Below are 21,139 nucleotides of genomic sequence, written 5' to 3' on the forward strand. Positions count from 1 at the left end.
TAGTAGCTATAGTCAAGGATCAACGGGCATGAATGTATGGCGCGCGCGCTTTCGTTCTCATTGCTCGCCGATAGATTCCTCGAGCGCGACGCGCGCTTACGCACAGTCTCATAGACACAGACCCATACGTGCATAAAGTACGCAACTGGCACACGCGCTCCCCCCGGCATATGGCGCACACGGTCCCCCTTTTCAGTTCCGGGGGAGAAGAAACGAGGGGGCTGCGGCGCGTGCTCAAAATCCCCACTACCTCTTCCTCTTTGCACAACACGCGTTTCCCTCGCGTGCTTCTTGCTCGCTCTTTCGCCTTCTTTCTGTCCCTCGTAAACCCTAATTCCCCTCGCCCCCTGCACAGCGTCTCCCCAGAAACCAGCCCTCGGTCTCACTCTATGGTGCAGCAAAATGCTGAAACCTAACCCATCTATCGGATGTCCGCGTTCATTCTCAACGCAGACGCCATGCGGTGCGTAGCACGGAGGTCTGATCAGAAACGAGAACTGCCATTCGCCGGGAAGAGCTCTGTGAAAAAGTGACCGCTGACGAATGCCGAGAAATCATCGGCTACAGTGTCAACGAAATCTTGATAACCCGAAAGAATTTCAGACTGAGCTCCCGCGTGACTGTTTCTTTCGATCGGTTCGATGGGATCGAATGGTTTTAACGAAGAACCTCATCGCGAGTGAGTTCGTACGTGAGATCGTGTTGGTAGAAATTCGCCATTCAGTGTGAGTTCAATATTTTGACAAGTTGAAGGTTGAATCGATCGACGAATTTTGTAAGTGTGAAGAAAACGGGAACGTTTGTAAAATCCTGTCGTAATTGTCATTCGAGATTATTAAGTTGGTTTCTTTGATTAAACCGGCATTGGCTACGGCGCGTGCTTACAAAACCCCCCACCACCTGGTCCCTTTGCTACCCCTTTTCTCCCGTGCGCGCTACCGTACATAAGTACGTCTGTGTCATTCCGTGGCGTAGTAAAATATTAGACGGGTTCTAACCTCTTGTCGAAGAGGTTTCCACGCTCATTTTGTAGTTAAACGCTATGCAGTCTGCGACGCGGTTTTGTTTAAAACGATGCTACTCTGATCGGTAGCGAACGCTCGGTGACAGTTTTATCGCCTGAATGGAGTTATATTTGTGTAACGTATGTGAATTTCGACCACTTTCAAGGAAGCAGAATTGCGACTGTAACGTTCGTCTTGAAAAACATAACCGACCAAAAGAATTGTTAATGTTGAAATTACGCCAAAGAAGAAAATTTGTATGGTGCTCGAAAAGTATTAACGACCTATATCGAAATATTGATCTCAGGATTCTTGACCATTTGAATTACTTAATGGATTTGTGCCTTAAATTTTTAGTAGCAAGTGACCTTAGTCCTACAGATAGAGGAACGAAAATTGGTTACAAGTGCCTTAATAGCCGAAATAGATAAATCGATTCGTAATAAGTGTTCAAACACGAACAATGGTTGTTTGTACCGTTATAAATCATTAAGATCGTTTCAATGCTCTATTTGAAGTTATTAAAGTGCTTTCCTTCTAAATAAGAGCATTTAACTGGTGCTATACAATTCCTTCAGTCATATTGTGATAATACGATTCAAAGATCTCGATTCTAATTGAGACGTCACGCGACGTTTGAATGATATTCTACAATTTCAAAAGTTACTGTTTCGTAGCAACAGAGATACGCGAATGAAGAGTTGAACGTTGACAATTGTTTTTGATATTATTAATGTTTTTGAAAAGTAACGAATTCAGATTCCGAAGAATAATTTCCGAGGAGTCGACGACCGTCGTGGAGAAGAATAGACGGTGACCTCATGCTTTACTTAAGCCGTTGTGACCGACAACGAGACAATTGGATCTTGGTTCGGGTCATCAGCTTCATCATTTGGTAGAAAAAAGGCCCATGGCCTATCGAAAACTTTGGCAAAATCGCTCGTTTAACAGAGATCGTAACAATAACAGCGTTTTATTAAATATCTGTTTATGCTTATCAATTTTTCAACAAGAAAATATACGCTCTCGTACCTGTTAAGTTATAAGAATCATAAATAATTTCAATCATTTTTTTGTATAAAAAGGATCTATAATCTGTCGTTACTCATTGATACATAAAACGAAAGAAATGTCTTAGAAATAAATGGTACTGTTATTCTTGTAAAATAAAAAGTGCAAATTAGAAACTCTTAAAACAAAACCGAATGATACATAGGGATATACCTTTATGCTGGAGTGATATTTTTTAGTATTAAAGAAGATATAATTCTAAAAAGAATCATTGTCAGGCAACTTTGATAATCTTCAAGATTTTAGTCGTCAAAAGATATTTTGATCCAAATTTAAATATCAAATCGAATAATCGTCTAAACGTCTGTATCGATAAACATCTTTGTCTTCGAAGGGAGAGCGTGGTTTATTTATAAGTCTATCAATTAGACTCGTCCTCGAAAGGCATTAGAGTCGATAAGCTACTCGTTCTCTTCGCTATTCTCACAATATAAGCTCGTTCTGCAATCGCCACGATTCGAGTTTGTTATTTTTAAGAAAAAGCATTTTGTATTAAAATTACATTGAACGATTTTGCGTTCATGCACTTGAAAAAGACTGGTGATAACAGACTTTACCAACAATCGTTTCGACCACGTTGTAACGTTGTATGTATTCGCCCAGTGAATGAAACTTTTTGGCTTGGCTATTAAAGCAGAAAAGTGATCAAAATGACGACTATGGGAGTTACTGTGTTTTGTAATAGGGTACAAATAAATGGAAATGATCAAGAGCAACTAATGTTGCTAAGAACATTGCAAGATAACGAAAGCAACATAATCGGCAATCAAACTCATCTGATAGTCCCCAAAAATAATAATAATACTAACGCAACCGCTTCTGCAACCGTGTTGCCGCCCTACGATCCCTCTAGATTGAAAAAACACGGAAAAAACGGACAGCCGCCGCCAGTTGCGGTTGCACGAAGAAATGCACGCGAGAGGAATCGGGTTAAGCAGGTGAACAATGGATTCGCAACTTTGAGACAACACATTCCGAGTCACATCGCTGCAGGTTATGGCGATAGAGGCAAGAAATTGTCGAAAGTAGAAACCCTGCGAATGGCCGTGGAGTACATTAGGGGACTTCAAAGGTTGCTCGCCGAAGCTGATGGGGTTGAATACGATTCGAATGTTGGTGCTACGCAGTGTATGCCTTCGCCCACCAGCAGCGTTGTTTCATCGAGTCACAACGGTTCTGGGGAGAGACTCGTCCTGGAAGACGATGTCCTTGCTGTCGAAGACGATGATGGCGAACAGCTAGATGAAGACGAAGAAATTGGGAAACACAAAACTACATCCAAGTAATTCTTTTTTTTACATTTTATATTCATATGTTGATCAATATAGCAATTTATTTAAAATGACCCAACTTAAAATTTAAAGTTTAAATTAATCCTCTCTGAAATTGTAAATCATCTCAATTAATACAACTATACTAATCAAATGTTAAAGCCTTAAATACTCTAGCATAATATCCTTCTCCAGATAATCGTTATAAATATGTAAAGTATCGCCAGTAAAACGGATTGAAGTAATAACAATGTTTATATTAATGATTTTCAGATTGTCACCAAATCGAACTGCAGTTACATCGCCCCGTGATTACTACTCATCTTCGATAGGGGATGAAGAGAATCTCGAACCAAGAACTCTATCAAACACGCAGAATTTTTCCCGACTCTCGCCTAATTCGGTAGCATCTCCACCTTCGGAATATTATGGGCAAAATGAAGAGAATCTCGAGCCTCAAATTCTATCGCCGTATAGCGGCGCTGGGGATAGCGAAGAGGGTGCAGCTACCGTTTATGCGGCAAGTCCGGAAACCTTTTCTGGAGCTCTGTATTATAAGCAGGAGATCACCGAATCCGGTGAATTCATGGACGTCGTAAGCTGGTGGGAACAAGAGCAGGGTAGGCTAGTACATCAACAACATAATCAACGCCTCACACACGTGTAATAGGAAGGTTCGTACTTTATGTTTTTTTATAAAATTTTTCCCATTTACTTTACGTCCCATTTCTAATAGAGAGTTCATGAATTTCATAACTGATTATAATTATTAGATTGCGGATACTTATGTAAATTCGTATTTTTATGGACGGAATTGAAGAAATGGGATCTCAGCAGAGATTTATTTTACTTCGTAAATATTGTAAATACTATATTTTGTATATTTTATATATTTTTTCAGTTTTGCAAATTGCTTTACCTTTAAATTTCCCATACATAAAAATCCGTAGTCTACTGATTACACGATTACGTATTTACTAAATTAAAGAAATCCAAAATACATATTTTGCATTCCTTATTTACAATGTGGAATGATTACAAATTATCGATCTTTAAGTGTATATAATTATATGTTCAACAGAATATATGTACTAATAAGTGTTTGATACCTATACTATTTTAAACAAAAGACATTCGAAACAAACAAGCATAAACCAAGATTTAATTTTATATAAATCATTCATAAATAAAATCATATTTGGTTAAAAGAGTTACAATTAAACATAACGAGGCACGACAAAATTATTTTTGAAACATGTTTCTTCTTGAATCTTATCTCAAAAATTATTCACGAGTTTAATAGACATTTTATTAGGATATAAATAATTACATCCTCCAATATCTATATTAAGCTATAACATATGTCAAAAATATCATTTCATCGTGAGAAGCATTGATGAACAACGAGCGTGAAATAAAGCTGCATCATTATCAAAATTCAGAGAAGTTACACGTGCGTTATGGTCGTGCATCGACGAACCGGATGAGCGACAATAGAGAGCCGCGTAATATTGTTTTACGTTCGTAAAACTCGCATGGTCCGAGTAGAAGAGTGCTCATTGAAGTACTTTAAGTGGCTTGAACCGACAGGGCTGTTGATCGGCGCCGCGCACGTGACAATTACTCCGAGGAAGCGTCGCCAAGTGGAAACTCGTGTACGGCGTTTCCTTTCGAACACGTGCTCGAGCGTCGACGCTCCCAAAAATAAACTTTACACGTTATAACCACTTTGCGAAGTATGTGACGACGTGACATTCAAGTACACCCTACATGCACTCCAATTTCGAAACGATAAAAAAAGAATGTTGAGTGAAAATTTATTTGCAAGTGACGAGATGATATTCTGTTTTAAAGTTTATTGTATTTATATAGTGGGCTCTTTAAATGGCTTATATTGAACATAATCATGCATATTGTGAAAAAATGGAAAATAATAGATAAAGAATCAGCAAAACTATTGATTTGAATCAAAGTCTCATAGTTTGGATTAAGATTAAATAAAACTACATAATTAATTCCTTCAGAAAAAGGTAGTAAAAGAACATATATTTAAATGAATCGATATTTTATAAAATGTTGATACATTGAGTATTCTTACATGCTTTAGTTGGTGTATAATATTCACGATTAATGTTCTATTATACATATATAATTTTTCTTCGTAAAATTACGATTTCCTTTGAAACAGCACTTGCAAAAAATTAGTATTTGAAGAGTGAAAGATTTTTAATATATATATTACAATAAATACACTTTATATAAAATATTAAATTATAACACTCCAAAAATTACTTTCTTCAGTTGAAGTAAATACAAAATAATCTGAATAAACATCAGAAGCTAATTTTTCAGACACCATTGCATGGGACCAATTTATTTCTTTTGAATTATATTTCCAAGGGAATTTTTAAATTTATTTTAAACGGAAAAAAATTAGTTTCTCTTTTTTAATATTATTATAGAATCGGATAACATTTAGATGAAGCTTGTTCTTTTATTCTGTATACTTCAATAGTTATGACGGAAACTTTAAAGTACGTTTGGAAACGTACAAGTATTTTAATATTGTTTTTACAAAGATAATCTTTTAATATTATCATAGCTATATATAAAATAAAAAACTATTTCCCCATTAAAGTGCATAGGAAATATACGTGTAGTTGATTTTTAAAGTACACCTTGAAATTAGAAATAAATTAGAAATAAATATTTCTAATCTCATTCAATGAAAGATTTAAATGATTTACAAAATATTCAGAGTTAAGGTGTTTCAGTTGTCAGGCTCTTTATTTGATTAAACATATACGTATCTCTTATAAGTTGTTTACAAATCGCAATTCTTTAATATGTATGATTATTATATACTGCGCTATTTATAGAAAATTATAAATTTCATACATTGCATATAAATCGGGGATAATTCCACAATAAAGAGGCACATTATCTTGCGATAAAAACGACCCACTTTGTCACTTAATTTTATATTATGTAGTATATCTATTACTTCGTTCATTTACTTTTTCTTCAGTTTATGTAAAATATATATTTAGGTTATTGCTAGAACAAGATAAATCAAGAAATACTTTTGTGTTTACATTATTCTATTTTTCTTCGTATTTATCAACAATTTGACTTGTTTGCTTATAATGTAACGTATCGCATATCTTTAAGAACTTATTAAGTTATTAATCGATGAATGTATTTGCTTTCGATAATAACGATGTTAAATTTTAATGCATTGTGTCTCTTCTCTAAAACTATCAGAAAAAATATGTTCCTATTATTAGTACTCTATTATTAATAATTGGTAAAGAAAATATTTTTCCTACAGCACAAAGCAATTTAATCTTAAAAGGATTAAAACATGCCAAAGTTTTCCTACTCTTTAGTGTACAATATTTTGTAATTTTTTGTTCATGATAGTTACACACCTTCCACTTTTCTCATATTTCTGCTACGTTAACACACATATTTTATTCTTTGTTGTTTTCTGTTTTTAGAAGAATGGAAGAAAATTGCATGCTTTAATGATTTTAGTTGGTTCAACAAAGTGAAGTAAATAACATTTATTTATATTCTATTCCGTTTCTTCGTTTCGTTTATTTCATAAATGCACAGTACTACATAGTAACTTGTATCTCGTGATAAGATTACGCTAAAATGTAGTTACGCCAATACCATGAAGGCAGCTCTTTTGCTGTATAGATGTGTCAGGTATCCGAACAAACGCGCGTGAAGGAAATTTCAAGTTCATATCAGCTTATTCGACTAGTCGGCTCGTACGTTTCGAAACCCTGCTGCCACTGTGGCATGTAACATCAAAAGTGCGCTCCCATAAACGGAAGTAGTTTACCATTTTGCCATATGTTAGCTATCCTCCTCGAAAATATCTCTCGACCAGACCTTTCTCAATCTTCGTGGTTTCCAATTGCTCGACATTGATCCGTTTCTCTTCGCGTCGCTCACCCATATGCTCGCCTCCCTAAGTTAAATCGTATTTTATGTTTTTAGGTTGTTTCAAAGATGTGAGACTTTTATCGTGTAATGAATTTGTTAATAGAAATTTCATGTTACGCGATGGAGTAAAATTTTACAGTTAATGTATAGTATTAAAAAGATTTATAGTAATAAAAAAATATTATTTTTTATCAGGTGTTGCTAGTTTTCGTAGGTATTGATTAGTTGTATTAAATAAGTTGTTCTTTGTCATCACTCTATAACACAATTTGTTACGGAATTACATTTAATGTTATTACTATATAATATTCGGTACAATAATTCCGATTTTTCAGATAATTACTAATGATTAACATTAGTTCTAATTTCAAATATGCAAAGAGTAATTACAAAATTTAAGTTACATGAGTCATTTATCTTTCCTTAGCAATTAGATGAATGGTTATCGATTTTATGTGTTAATAAATGACATTTAAATAAGATAATTATTATTAGCTAAGATAAGATATTAAAACGTTGACTGTTTTATTAAAACGTGTTACTTAGTATAACGTAAAATCCTAGAACAAACGATAGAAATATTTTTGTATAAACAGATGTTTCCAGGCAATCCAACTTTCTAACACGAAAATTAAATTTTATAATAGGATAAAAGTTAAAAAGGAATCGATGCAGTTATATAACATATTAAAAAGGGGGTTAATTATCATGGAAATAAATTAAAAACTTTTTTCAATTTTTTCGCATCTCGGTATTAATGAAATAAGCGTCGACGGAGATGCAATGCAGAAATCGAGTTATAGAGAAAAGAAATCAACTTACTGTGCAGTCGTTGAGTTATAAATAGAAATCATGATTTCCTTAAAAACATTCGTAACCCACGTGCCATATACTAAGTCTGATATAATGTTTGATACATGTGCATATATCGGTACTCAAGGCGGCCATAAGGCGACAGAAGCTCTTCGTATTTTTAACATATGGGTGGCAAGAGGACAGTCGTTAAGTAAGGAATACGGGAGATAATTTGGAAACTAAAATTTAAGTTTAAAAACCGGAACAAGTATTCATTTGTTTCTTCGAATTCTTTTTTTTTGGATAAAAATACTATATTTCTAAATTTGTTTTTTAAATTTTGCACAATTAATATGTATAAAATAATTCTATATATAGCTAATTGAAATAATCTTAAAATATTATAATAATTTTATTAATCGAATGGTGGAAAGTTATATAATAATTATGATATAAGTAAATTTTTCTTCATAGTTTCATAAACAACTATGTTAGTTTTTATATATTATTATAGTTGTTTTTTTACTTTCTCTCGATAGGAACATGCTTTAGTAACTTCGAAAAATATATAAGGCTTTTTATACGTAAAATATCATTTTATTACAAAATAGTATTAGAAACTGATATGATTCTTAGTTCACCAATCGTAAATGGAATATTTAAACATAAGATTTGTAGTGTAGACGGGATTTTATACAATAATATAAATATTGTAGATGTTAAATGTATTGTGACTATTGTAGGTATTTTGGAGGATGTAAAACAAAGAAATATTGTTCTTATAATTAACAATTCCTCAAAACAAGTAAAATATGCCTTCTTATTGAATAAAAAATATTAAATTAGGTCAACTAATTACACAAAAATATACACACGCGTGTGTACACATATGTATCTGCGTTTACTTGCAGTTATAGGTATATAATTATTGCACGTATAAGGATTGTTCTAATAATTAAAATTTGTAATTGTATAGTAGAAATATACTAACCTTTTAAAACGAAATTTAATATGTGTCTATGTTAGCAGTTAACAAGTATGAATAACGTTGTAAGATATTTATAAAAAAATATAACATTCATGTTTAATAATGTCATTATTACTTATAACATTGATCTGTTATTTTTAACTTACTTAAAAAGTGCCTATTTGAAACTGCTCAGATCATATCTAAATACATTTATTGAAAATTATTTTTCTTAATAACGTAAAATAATGGAATCTATTTTGGAAATGTAAATGGAGAAATCTTTCATATAATATATTAATTTCAAAACGCATCATATATTTACTGATCACAGAAGAACATCTAAAAGGTTTCTCTTAATCCTTTATATTGTGACATTATTATCTACTATGAGAAAATACATTAAATGTTTATAAATATGAATTCTCTTATACTTAACTTAAACATTGAAACCCTCAAGTTTCAGTGCCATATGGGTAATAGCACTGCGATTAAGAAGCTTTAGCGAAACGACTACCATATGTCAAGTAATATATTTGTGTATACCCGCCTTCTTTCCAATTTCTCATCTTGAGATTGCCAGTATTGAGTCAACTTCTAAAACGTATCATTATTGAAAGAACATATCGCAAGGTACAATATCGAAATTTTTTGATAATTATTAGCGATTTTAGCGAAATGACCGATATTAACTTTCACGTTATACGCAATTTAATTTCCACTCGTCTTACTGGCCAAAGCTTTTCCCACAAGGTTCACCTTTAAAAGAAATCATTAACGTGTTTGCGTTCTTACGGTCCTTATAAAGTCTCTTTTTCGTTCCTTACGTCGTTCAATTACCTTGGCCTTAAAACGAATTCCCCGCGTCAATCATACAAATTAAAATGATCCGCTTCTGGCAATAAGCAGTCCACCAGTTTCGATTTTCCTTTTTTCTTTCCGGTTTTTACGATACTCGACGCGGAGGCCTGGTTCACGAGAAATTTCTGAATACCGGAGGCGTAGTTCTCGATGAAAGTAGCAATAAAATGTGTATCCTAGGGAGTAAGAAGTTTCACGCGAGAGTCGGGCCGAACGAACGAGTGGACAACCAAGCAAGTAATTCTCGACAATTATAAAGTGAGGTCATCTACGAAATTTACGAGATGCGTCGCCGCGGCAAATTAATTTAATAAATTCCTTCCTTGGCTCCCGGTCACGTTGATATCGTCCCGTTGCGCGCGAGCCCATCGGCCTTCTTTCGGCTTCTCCACTTTACTTTGCTCCGCACTACTCTCTTTTGACCTCTCCTTTCTTCTCTTTTATTCTTCTCTTTTGTTTTGTTTCGTTCTCCTCTGTCTGCACTGTTGTGCTCGTAACGAGCACGCCGAAACTTTAACCTTGCTATAATCGCGACTATTTTTCTCCGGCGACCGTTCGAAAAGCCGGAAGCTGTTCGATGAAATTTCTTCTTTAACTAATGATTATGCATCCTCATACGCTGAACAAAATTTCTTCTGGCGGGTAAAAGTACGCCGACATCGGTAGCGTTTTAATCCCGCTGTTAATCGAGAGAATTTTTCTTCGGGCCGCGTGACATACAACGTGCGATTACGTTTAGTCGTAAGTGATAGGTACAAATGTTATTCTTGCGAACGTAAAGGATGTTATTGCTGGAAAGTGTAGTGGAATAGCGACAGTCTGTTAATCTTTGTCCTTCGTGATCACAAGAAAAATATGTTCGATTAAATTTCACGATTGGACAATAATCAAGCTAATTTATATTTCGGAGTTTTATGTTGCTGAATACATCGTCGTTGTAAAAATATATTAATTTATATTTATAATTGGGAGAATATATGACTTATATGCAGAATTAATATATTTACGTAATAGGATTTTGAAAAAAATAAATAGTTAGGAAGAATTACCTATAAGATATTAATTATAGAAGAAATTACAGGAAGGGCAAGCACATGATTGCTTTGAATTATTTAGTATTTGCTGATGCCAACTTAAAAGTATATGTATCCAGTATTTCCATTTAAAAAACAAACGTAGTAAGACGTGCAACTGCGTCATAAAATAAAATGGTAGCAACATTTACGCAAGCCTGCTGTTGTTCTTCTCCTTCGACTTGGTGCGCCAAGAACAAAAGAATTTAAAGGTTTGCCATGCTGGCAACCCGCATGTTGCCTATCTTATCAATAAACATTACCAGCATGACAATGTGACGGCGTCCATATCGGCGACGGTTTGCAGCCGATTATGCTGTTTAGAAATTAAACCTTTTCCGCGAACGAGATCCGTGTTTTTAAAAATTGAAATTGTTTTATTTATCTTTTAGAAACATCTTAATATATGTGTCTAGTATTATATATATATACCATTAATTACAAGTCACATTGTAACATCAAAATAATTTTTATTATTGATTTTTGCGACCCTGATATTTTCACATATAATAAAACAATGATATTACTAATTTATCATGTACATTATATATTTATAATGTATCAAAACAATGAAAAAATAATTTTCAAAATTATTTTTTTATTTTCTTACCGCATGTCCGCAACAGACACATTATATATAATTAATTCTCAGATTAATTATTTTAACTAGACTGTTTACCTTATTATTGTGAAAATATTAATTAAGTACCTTTGTTCACTGTGTACTGTAATTATCTACAGAAGTTTAAAGTAAGTTAAATATAAAAAGAGACAATAGAGTTACAATTAAAACACACATTTGGGATATAGAGGTATATAATAAGACAATAGAAAAAAAGATTATTCTTCGTCGTATTATACCTATTTTTCACACATTAAACGATTTTTATTTAGAATTAGTAATGCGAATATTCGAAGTTTAAAAATTTAAACAGATCATACTGTCCACTTAGTACATACATACACTTATCTGCATACTAACTACATATTAAGAAATATATTATTAAAATTATGTATTTAAGAACTAGGGAGAACTTAAACAAATATAGAATAAATTAATACAATTATTGTTATCTGAATAGTTGCAATAGGAAAATAAGTATTACTCTAACAAAGAAGATGTATTATTTATTATACTATATTGAATTCCATAATACTGTTAAATTCCTGATTATGAGTATGCCAATAAATTTGAATAAATTTGATACGAAAATATTAAGTCAGTAAAATAGGTACATAACTTTGATAATACAAATAATAATAGTACATAATGAAATTTATGCACCGAGTGTTAAAAAATTACTTATCATGGCTTTGACAGGTGATTCTACACCTTCGGATCGGCACGGTGAAGATTTATTTATAACCGCAAAATTAACTCTGATATCGGATTTTAAAGTTAAATTATTTTTCATTATATTACGTAGAATTTGTTACCAGATACAAAAGTCGCAAAGAGACGATGGGTCTTATATGGTCTATGGATATTTGCTTAAAAGTATTATATTTGATTTACAGTCAGATGTAGGGTAAATAGCATCTATTGTCGCACATGGATACTCGGATACATCATTCGATATTCCATGTTTTCCTTTTTGTCCTGTCGTATCTGTGTAATGTTCATGTCTACGTGGCAACTTCTACATGGTCACTACTGTCGTTTAAGCAACCTCGGACACATTTCCATATTCCGCCTAAGTCTCCCCAAGGTATTATGTGAAATGGTTTTACATGATGGAAGGTATATTTAATCTGATGTTCGAATTGTTCAATGGATATAATCCATCCAGCCGAACTGAAATCCATTGAATGGTCCAATCGTTGAAAATTACAACGATCTGAAATTTTTTCTGAACCGCAGCGGTCTTCCATTGTTGTTTGTCGATTGTCGATATATTTCACGTACCGAAGAATAAGTCCTACTAGCTTCATCAATAGCACGCTATGTAAATTCTACCTGACTGCGAGATTTAACGTATTATAACTAAACTCAGTTCTATGTGTTCTACGTCCCTTGTGACATGACTTACACGATGTAATAAAAAAATTTGAAATTTAAGATCAAGACCAATTTCGTCGTTGCTTCTTTAGCTCTCTACTACGCCTACGTTTTCCACTAATGCGATAAAATATGATGTGCGATAAAATGAAAATGTTCCAGACGCTTTTCGGTCAAAGAACCACTTTCTGTGGTTCTTTAACATTTCAAAGTGTTCCTCTTAAAAGCAATTTCAAGTCGCGCCCTGCTACTGATAAGCAAATGTCCTTGCAGTGTCTTTCTCGTTTTTTTTTTTTTTTTTTTTTTTTTTTTTGGTTTTATCTGGAAGCGATACTCTTCAAGGATCGCAACTTTGTATATAATTAATGTAATTTATTTGTTAGTGGTAATATAGCATGTGAAATTTTCCAGTAAAAGTGCTATTAATACTTCTATTCTAATTTCACTGCATTTATACTATTTACATGAATAATATAGCGATATGTTCCCTAAATATTCTTTCTTTACTATGAGTTTCCGTGAAATATAACACATTAGGAAATTATTATCACTCATAAAACTATTATAGAAACAATACTTTTTGAACATATAACATTTTTAGTATCAGGTAATTAGTTGAAATCAATAATGTTATATCTGTAAATAAATTGTTTAACTATAATAGTCGAAATTGTCATAAGATAAAGAGTACTATAATACATATTATATAGTCTTAGATTATTTACGGAGAGACTGTACATCTTGTCTAATATTGCATAGTTTTTATAAAAGATCATATAGAATGATTTATTAAATAAAAAATATACTGCATTCTCTAAGAAGCACTTTCATTAGTTAATCATGTTTCAATTAATATTTGGCAATTTTTATGGAGATTCAAGTAGATTATGAATGAAATAAGCGAAATGAAACAATTGCTAATTGGTACTATGTAAATATTGATTTGTAAAATTAACTTAATTCTCTCCATGAATCACAAAATACAAATTTTGGCGAGGAAATGTATAAGTTCCTTTTGTCATCAAGTGATGGGTACTTCCGTGAATTCTCTCCCAAATGCGTATACTTTTCCCACGATCTCTGGAGTTACAGCAGGGTGTCTCTAAGATTTGTCTGTTCGTTTCCGTACTTAATTCTCGTTGATCCAGGTAAATAAGGATCTCCACGATCGAGCTGAAAGAAATACAATGGCCAGGTGGGATAGTATCCCGAGGTTGTACAGGAGTCTTCTTCCTCTTCCCGTAGAAACTTTTAAACCATTTGGGGAAAATATAAAAACTGATTTCTGAAATAAATCACTCAGGAAGAATTTGAGGGGTTCCGTTAAAATAACGGTTTCTCACGAGAAAAAATTATCTTGATTGATTATAATATGGCTATAGCTAATCACTGTCGTATTGTTTCTTTTCCATGTCCACGATGACATATAATAAGTAATTATATAGTTCATGGTAAATGATAATAAAGGAAAACGTTTTCATGTAGACCTGTGTACCGGAAGGAAATTAAATTACAAGTCAAATATATATCATATTAAAAATCACATTGATTTCATGACTATAACATAGTAAGTAGCATAATAAAATATAGTAAATAACAGAGTTTTAATCTAATTTAATTGTTCGTTTTTTAGAAAATATCATTTCCTATCCCTTCTATACTATGTTAAACATTAGAAAGTACTAATAGTTCCTTGTTATATTGCAATAAAAAGATTATACATCTCTTAAATTATTTTATGTATAATATATTTTCTACTGCTATAAATAAATATTTCTTCCTTATTTTTTAATCTTTTTGTAATATTTTCCAGTATATAATTTATTTTAATTCGATTTAACATTATGAAAAGTACTGAATTAAAGTAATTGATCTTGTTGGATTTGAAGCTGATAAAAATTTGCTATACTCCATTATTGCTGTTTCATCACAGTTTCATCATAATTTGTATTAGTAATTCTTTCATTTCTTGTATGTTACAGGTCTCATAGAAAATCTTAGACACACAACTCGTTTGAGTGATCTCACGAAGAGTTGCTTCAAAACCAAATTCCAATCGATTTTAACGTGGCAGTAAGAATAACGACAAAACCTGTACTTACCGCACAAAGTACTTCCGCAAAGACACCACTGCCTATGATGTCTTTCCGCCTCGGTTTTATCTTTTTTATTTGATAATACGTATAGAATATACGTGACCCAATTCGATAGCAAAACGTTTCTCTCTCGAGTGCCTTAATACAACTGTTTCAACTATAAGCAAAGTGATTTCTGCATTAATTAGAGTAATTCCTTAAAATCGTAACATGTGTGTTTGAATTACGAGGAAAGATTGACAAATTTATTAAATTTTTATAAATTTAAGTATACGTAAATAAGTTTTTTAACGACCATAGTGAATATTTAAATTTTTTAAAAAAATTCAGTATATCTAAGTACATACCTAAATACTGTGCAGAGGTAAAAAATTAACTAGCAGAAGAAATTGTTGTTACTACTATATTTTTAAACTGTGGATGTTTATGCAAATTTGGAAGAATAGAATGTTTCACCTTCTGAATGTTATATGAAATATCATTCTTTTGGTATTTTGCGTTCTTAGATTTCCCTTAAATACATAAACATCCCGATTTTACATACTTCAAATCAAATAATGTATGACATCGCGTGACGAAGAAGACAAGTAAGACTTTTTGAGATCGAATGAGATACAAACTTCAGAGTATTGTGTGGATCCAAAGTAATTACCGTTAATACAAGGTAAAGAACAAATCAACAACGTGGAACATAATTATCCCTATCTATCTCTATACTGTTGAAAATGAAATAATGAGATTTTCGAATGTATTTTATTTTGCCTGTGTGCCATTTCACTAACCATCTTCTCACTTCTGCATAGTACTTGCATTTATACGTTTTGTTGCCTTTCAACGTGATTCATATATAAAGATACAGCTGACGAAAATTTATATCTTATGTATAAAACAACTGTATGTATATTAAATTTCAAATTTCTAAAATATTGCATAAGTACACGTTCTATGGTTTGCATAAGACAACATTTAACATTCAACGAATTTTTAATTATGCTTTTCTCGTCACTCAATACCAATAAATATACGATACCATTTAAGATCTCGCAAGCAAAAAATCTAAGTATTTGTAAACTATAAGCACGAAATAACAAAGAAATTTCTGTTTCTTCTTTCATTTTTTGCCATTTAATAAGATTTTAAGATATCTACGAACAAGAAATTTTGTAAATATCGTAAAATATAAATGGTAATGAATTAGTTTTAACAAACACTGTTGTCCATGTTATTTATACAGGCTAACTGTGAAATCGTGGTACAATAGAAATGAAGGTGACTTCTCACGTAAAACTATGTCATAAATATAAATTAAAATGTTTTCACATAAAGTTTCATTTTCGAGAAAATTAAATTTGAATTTCGTTAAATACGGTTCCACTTTACTACTAGATGCAATCTGCTTCGTTTACTCATTCGGACTAGTCGTCACCAATCATGTTTGCGTTAACAAACAATATCAGACATTCAAAAATTAATAAACAACAATATCTTTTTTACTTCATTTACATTTTCCATCCTGATAGTCAATTTTGGCTATAAATAAAAATTCTCGCTGTTCATTATCCTCTACAGTCCTATTAACTTCTGACTGATTTGATATTATTCTGTAAACGCAATATAGCGATAACAAGCAAAATTGAGCGAACGAAATAAGGTGGAGCAGGTGTAGGTACTTAGCGAACGTTTAAATTCGGAAAATGAAAAATATGAAATTTTATTTTACTTTCAAGTTAATTCTACGTGAGAAGCCAACTTCCGGTTATGATTATACTACGATTTCACGAACATTCTGTATATGCGAAACATATTCTTGTTAAATAAACGTATTTTTAGAGAAGTACTGAAACTTCAACAACCGGATATTATAATAAATTTGAAATATGATTCACAAGCGAGCGGCGGTACTTTTATTACTTATAAAATAAAAATTCTTATTAAAGCTGATTTATTACCACCAAACTTTAACGCAATGTTAGGCAAAGCAATAAATTTTCCGAAAAGGTGATGTAGTTTCACGTCAAGAATGTTATGTTTGACCTCGTACTAGTATTATGCGAATTATCATTAGACTAAAGACAATATAAGTATGAAAAGCGGTACAGTAAAATCGAAGAATGTGTAAATATGGAAGTGCCTTAAATGAAATTGAGGGGAATTGTATTAAACTATTTTTTCTACTTTAACTTTTTAACGAGTATTTAAGAAACGTTTTACTATTTATATTTACAACGTCGTCCACTCATTAGGAATTAATTATATTACATAAGGCAATACGCTTTAAAAATGAAAAAAAAAAGTAATTTTGCGTGCCAAACATGGAAAATGTTACTCCCACGATATTATTTAATTACTATTAAGTCTTGGTCAGTATCTGTTATGTTAAGGAAAAGGAAAATTTTAACGAATTATTATACAAATTATACTGGTTCTTGATCGTTCGGTATTAGGAGTACATAATAGTAATCAATTAAATCAAAATTGCATATTTTTATAAAACCTGACTTCGAGTTTACGATCGGATCAATTGTAATTAGTTTATTCTTATACAAGAATGTTACGTGAGTTACAAAATCATTGGAATAATTACAGTAAAAGTATTGAATATATGAAAGATTAATCTGAAATTTTTATAGTTACGTATATTCAGATAATAAATATTATATTTAAATAAAATTTGGAAATATCTATTATATAAATATAAATATCAATATACAATATTTATGTAACATTTACCATAGAAATTTATTCAATTGATAAATTGTTAATATATTATTAATTATTATTAATTGAAATTATACTTTTATATTGTTATTATAATACTTTTTCATGATTATCGTAGCTAGATACATAAAATCATATATCAAAGCTCATGAAAGTATTTTTTTAGAAACTTTTTATACAAAACATTTTGAAATTTCGTCAAAATTTTACTATTATAATCACGGTAGTTGTATTTTATTAGAGTGCTAACTAAATTTCAAAAAGTACGTAATATATTGATAAAAAAATTCTATGGGAAATGTTCGAATATTTCCGTGAGCTGCTGTAAAGTAGTAAAAAATTTACCAATGAAATTTTAGGATTCTACCAGGTGCATTAACATATTTTATTATAGAACAATGAGATGATTCAATCTTTTATTAAAGGCTGGAATCGTATTATAATCGTATTCGAATGTCTTTGTAATTCACTATGTATCATAAACTTTTTTTTGTATACTATATGTATGTATTTCATTGACACATTTTTCACTATGATGAAAAATATCGATTTGTTGTAAATTCTGTATTAGCCTAAAGTACTTGTTTATTTCTATTAATTTAATTAAATGCGAACTTAAGTTAATAACGATGTAGCAATTCCTCCCAACTTAATTATAAAACGCACAGTACGTACATCCAATTATATAGAAGGGAGGAAGTTTGCACAGAAGTCTTAAATTATTTTGCGTTCGATCGATACGATAAAAAAATCTTTGTAAATACAAGTGCCTTAAATATAACTACAGTGGTAAGAATTTTACTTGTAAGCTGTCTTCGATATGATGAAAAGCTGGGATTTTCGGTCGAGTTAGGTCCACGCATAAATTCATATAAAAATGTAGAGATATTATAATAGAATAATTCTTATACAATAAGATTTGACAATACAAAAAGATTTTTGCTCTCAATTCGAATCAGCAACTGTCCTGCGTGTAATTTTTTCTTATTATTATGAGCGAAATATTCTGTACTGAGTGGCGTATTTTCACTTCATTGCGTATATTAGAAAAATTATAATGTAAAGTGTATGTATCCTTCTGATGTTGGACCCGTAGGGCAATGGAACAAGGAAAAAATTTTTAAAACAGAAAAATTCCGTATTTTCTACACAATATATTCTGAAACTTGCACTTTTTCTATTTTACTGCCACTGTCACTCAATCTATGTAAATATTCCCAGAACACATTTGATCACATTCACGATATTGGATGATTGATCATCTGACCATACATGTTTCTTTCGTAGTCTAATTTCAAGTAATCTGTATCTTCCTCGCATTTTTATCATTCGAAACTCAGCCACTCGCTATAAACATTTATATTAAATTCCCAGTCCCGTACTGTAGGGATTTTTTAATTTGTATCTCCTGTAACAGTTTTTATGAAATATTTAAAATACATTTTATTATTTATACAATTCGATTGTTATTTATTTATTATACCTTCATAAATGATCGTGGAAGACTCGTTAAAGTGCGTACGATTATAATAATGTTGTTTATTTAATTAATCTTTAACGTAATGAAGAAATATTATTTACACTCACTTTCCTTAGAATTTATAAATCTGATTTTATAATAAATGGAATCTTGTACATTTCATTATTAAACGATAATTTCCAATCTTGTTATTACCTGTTAGGCAGATAAGAACTATAATTCTAAAATTTTGAGAATAATTACCGATATTGTTTGGTGTTTAATATCTCTATATATGGATATATGTGTAAGTATTATAAATATTTTCAATTCTCTCTATTCTTAATCCATTTATATATAACATAGTATAAAAATACTTTGTTATTTCTCTTTTTTTAATTTATTTCATTTTTCATCCGCGTTAAAATGGAAACTCAAATACAAAATTCTGCAAATATCATTTTCAAGATTATAAAATGATAACTTCTAGAAGATACACTAACCAGCGCAAATAGTACTTTTATTCACGACATTTATAAAGTATCGTTTTTTCATAAGAAAACTAACTAAATTAACCAAACAAAGCAAAAGAGAAAAAGAAATTATTTTTCATTATAAATGATATACATATATGATAGAAATATATGACATCTGGTATTCATGATTGTTTCAATACGTTTACATTCAAACTGAAATTCAAATACAATATTTGCCGATTATGTCCGCGTTGAATAATAAATATTGTTCATCTGCAATTAAAATAAATGACTCACGTTTATATATTTATACATGTAAATAAAATTTTGTTTTTATTTACATTATTGACATTTCCCTTTAAATGATGTCTTTGTGTCTTTCATATCTTTTATTTATTATATTTTTTAAATATAGATTTTAGTCAAAATATAATTTACTAATAAAATGTAACTTCCCTAAAAGTATTGGTTATGATATCGAATATTAATTAAAAGGTATTTGAATATAATGACAGAATAAGATTAAAAATGTTTGAATTTCATGTTACTATAGACGTATCTCTAATCATCAAATATTTTCAATTTCCATATGTATATATAGAAATATTTAATGATATTCTGTATCTAATAATCATAATTTTACAAATTTACATAAATGTATAATAATAAAAAAAAGCGATTATTTTCTACAGATACATACATATGCATAATCGACTATTATGACGTAATAAAATTAATTTTTACAAATGAATACACATGTAATAAAAAAATTAACATCCGTCGATAGTTAATCTTATGAGATTGTTTACATGTTTCAAAAGTTCTTTATTTTATTTAATTTTCATACATACTATTAACAAGCTTTTTTGATACATAATTTAAATCCGTAATACGTGATAATTAATTATATCAGTGGTATGTTATTGTTCTATATATTCTAACCCCATTGGTGTGTTATTGTTACAATTCAACCAAAGTATCTAAATATTTGTAAACAATACTATTTAATTAATGTAACAAATATCGTATGACTAGATTATACGAGTATGAATACAATACAATAATTCTATAATTTTTATTTCTAATCGATATCGTCTATTTGCAACCCACATCGTATTTATTTTTATTTTGGAAAAATAATTTCAAAGAATATATCGTGCATTTGATGGGTTACAAACGTATTTTCATCGAGGCGTGTCAGTCGCCTGTTTGTGAACAATTCGGTTGGTCAGGAAGTAGCGCCGGTAGTAGTAATAAAGGGTGGTTGATTTGGCGTCCATCGATAATTTTGTAATTTCGTGAAATTGGTCCCGCTTAACCGAACTCGACGAGGGAAAGTTCCTTCTTCTCGCTCCCCTATTTCGTACCTTTTCTATCTATACAACCCTCCTC

The 21,139-nt window shown here is 31.0% G+C and overlaps 1 protein-coding gene across 1 annotated transcript; it reads left to right on the forward strand.

Annotated features, from left to right (window-relative positions):
- The first annotated feature begins 289 nt into the window (after positions 1-289).
- Positions 290-19,270, forward strand: LOC126916603 (uncharacterized). The gene is made up of 3 exons (XM_050722568.1): positions 290-3,357; positions 3,620-4,020; positions 14,981-19,270. The coding sequence occupies exons 1-2, from the start codon at positions 2,726-2,728 to the stop codon at positions 4,011-4,013; spliced, it is 1,026 nt and encodes a 341-aa protein (XP_050578525.1). The 5' UTR covers positions 290-2,725; the 3' UTR covers positions 4,014-4,020; positions 14,981-19,270.
- Positions 19,271-21,139: the final 1,869 nt, after the last annotated feature.

Source organism: Bombus affinis, chromosome 5 (genome assembly GCF_024516045.1).
Source record: "Bombus affinis isolate iyBomAffi1 chromosome 5, iyBomAffi1.2, whole genome shotgun sequence".
Taxonomy (NCBI): domain Eukaryota; kingdom Metazoa; phylum Arthropoda; class Insecta; order Hymenoptera; family Apidae; genus Bombus; species Bombus affinis.

Coding starts and splice junctions, on each gene's coding strand:
- LOC126916603 (XM_050722568.1), top strand. CDS start 2,726: ATGACGACTATGGGAGTTACTGTGTTTTGTAATAGGGTACAAATAAAT. Junction 3,358..3,619: donor AAACACAAAACTACATCCAA/GTAATTCTTTTT, acceptor AATGATTTTCAG/ATTGTCACCAAATCGAACTG.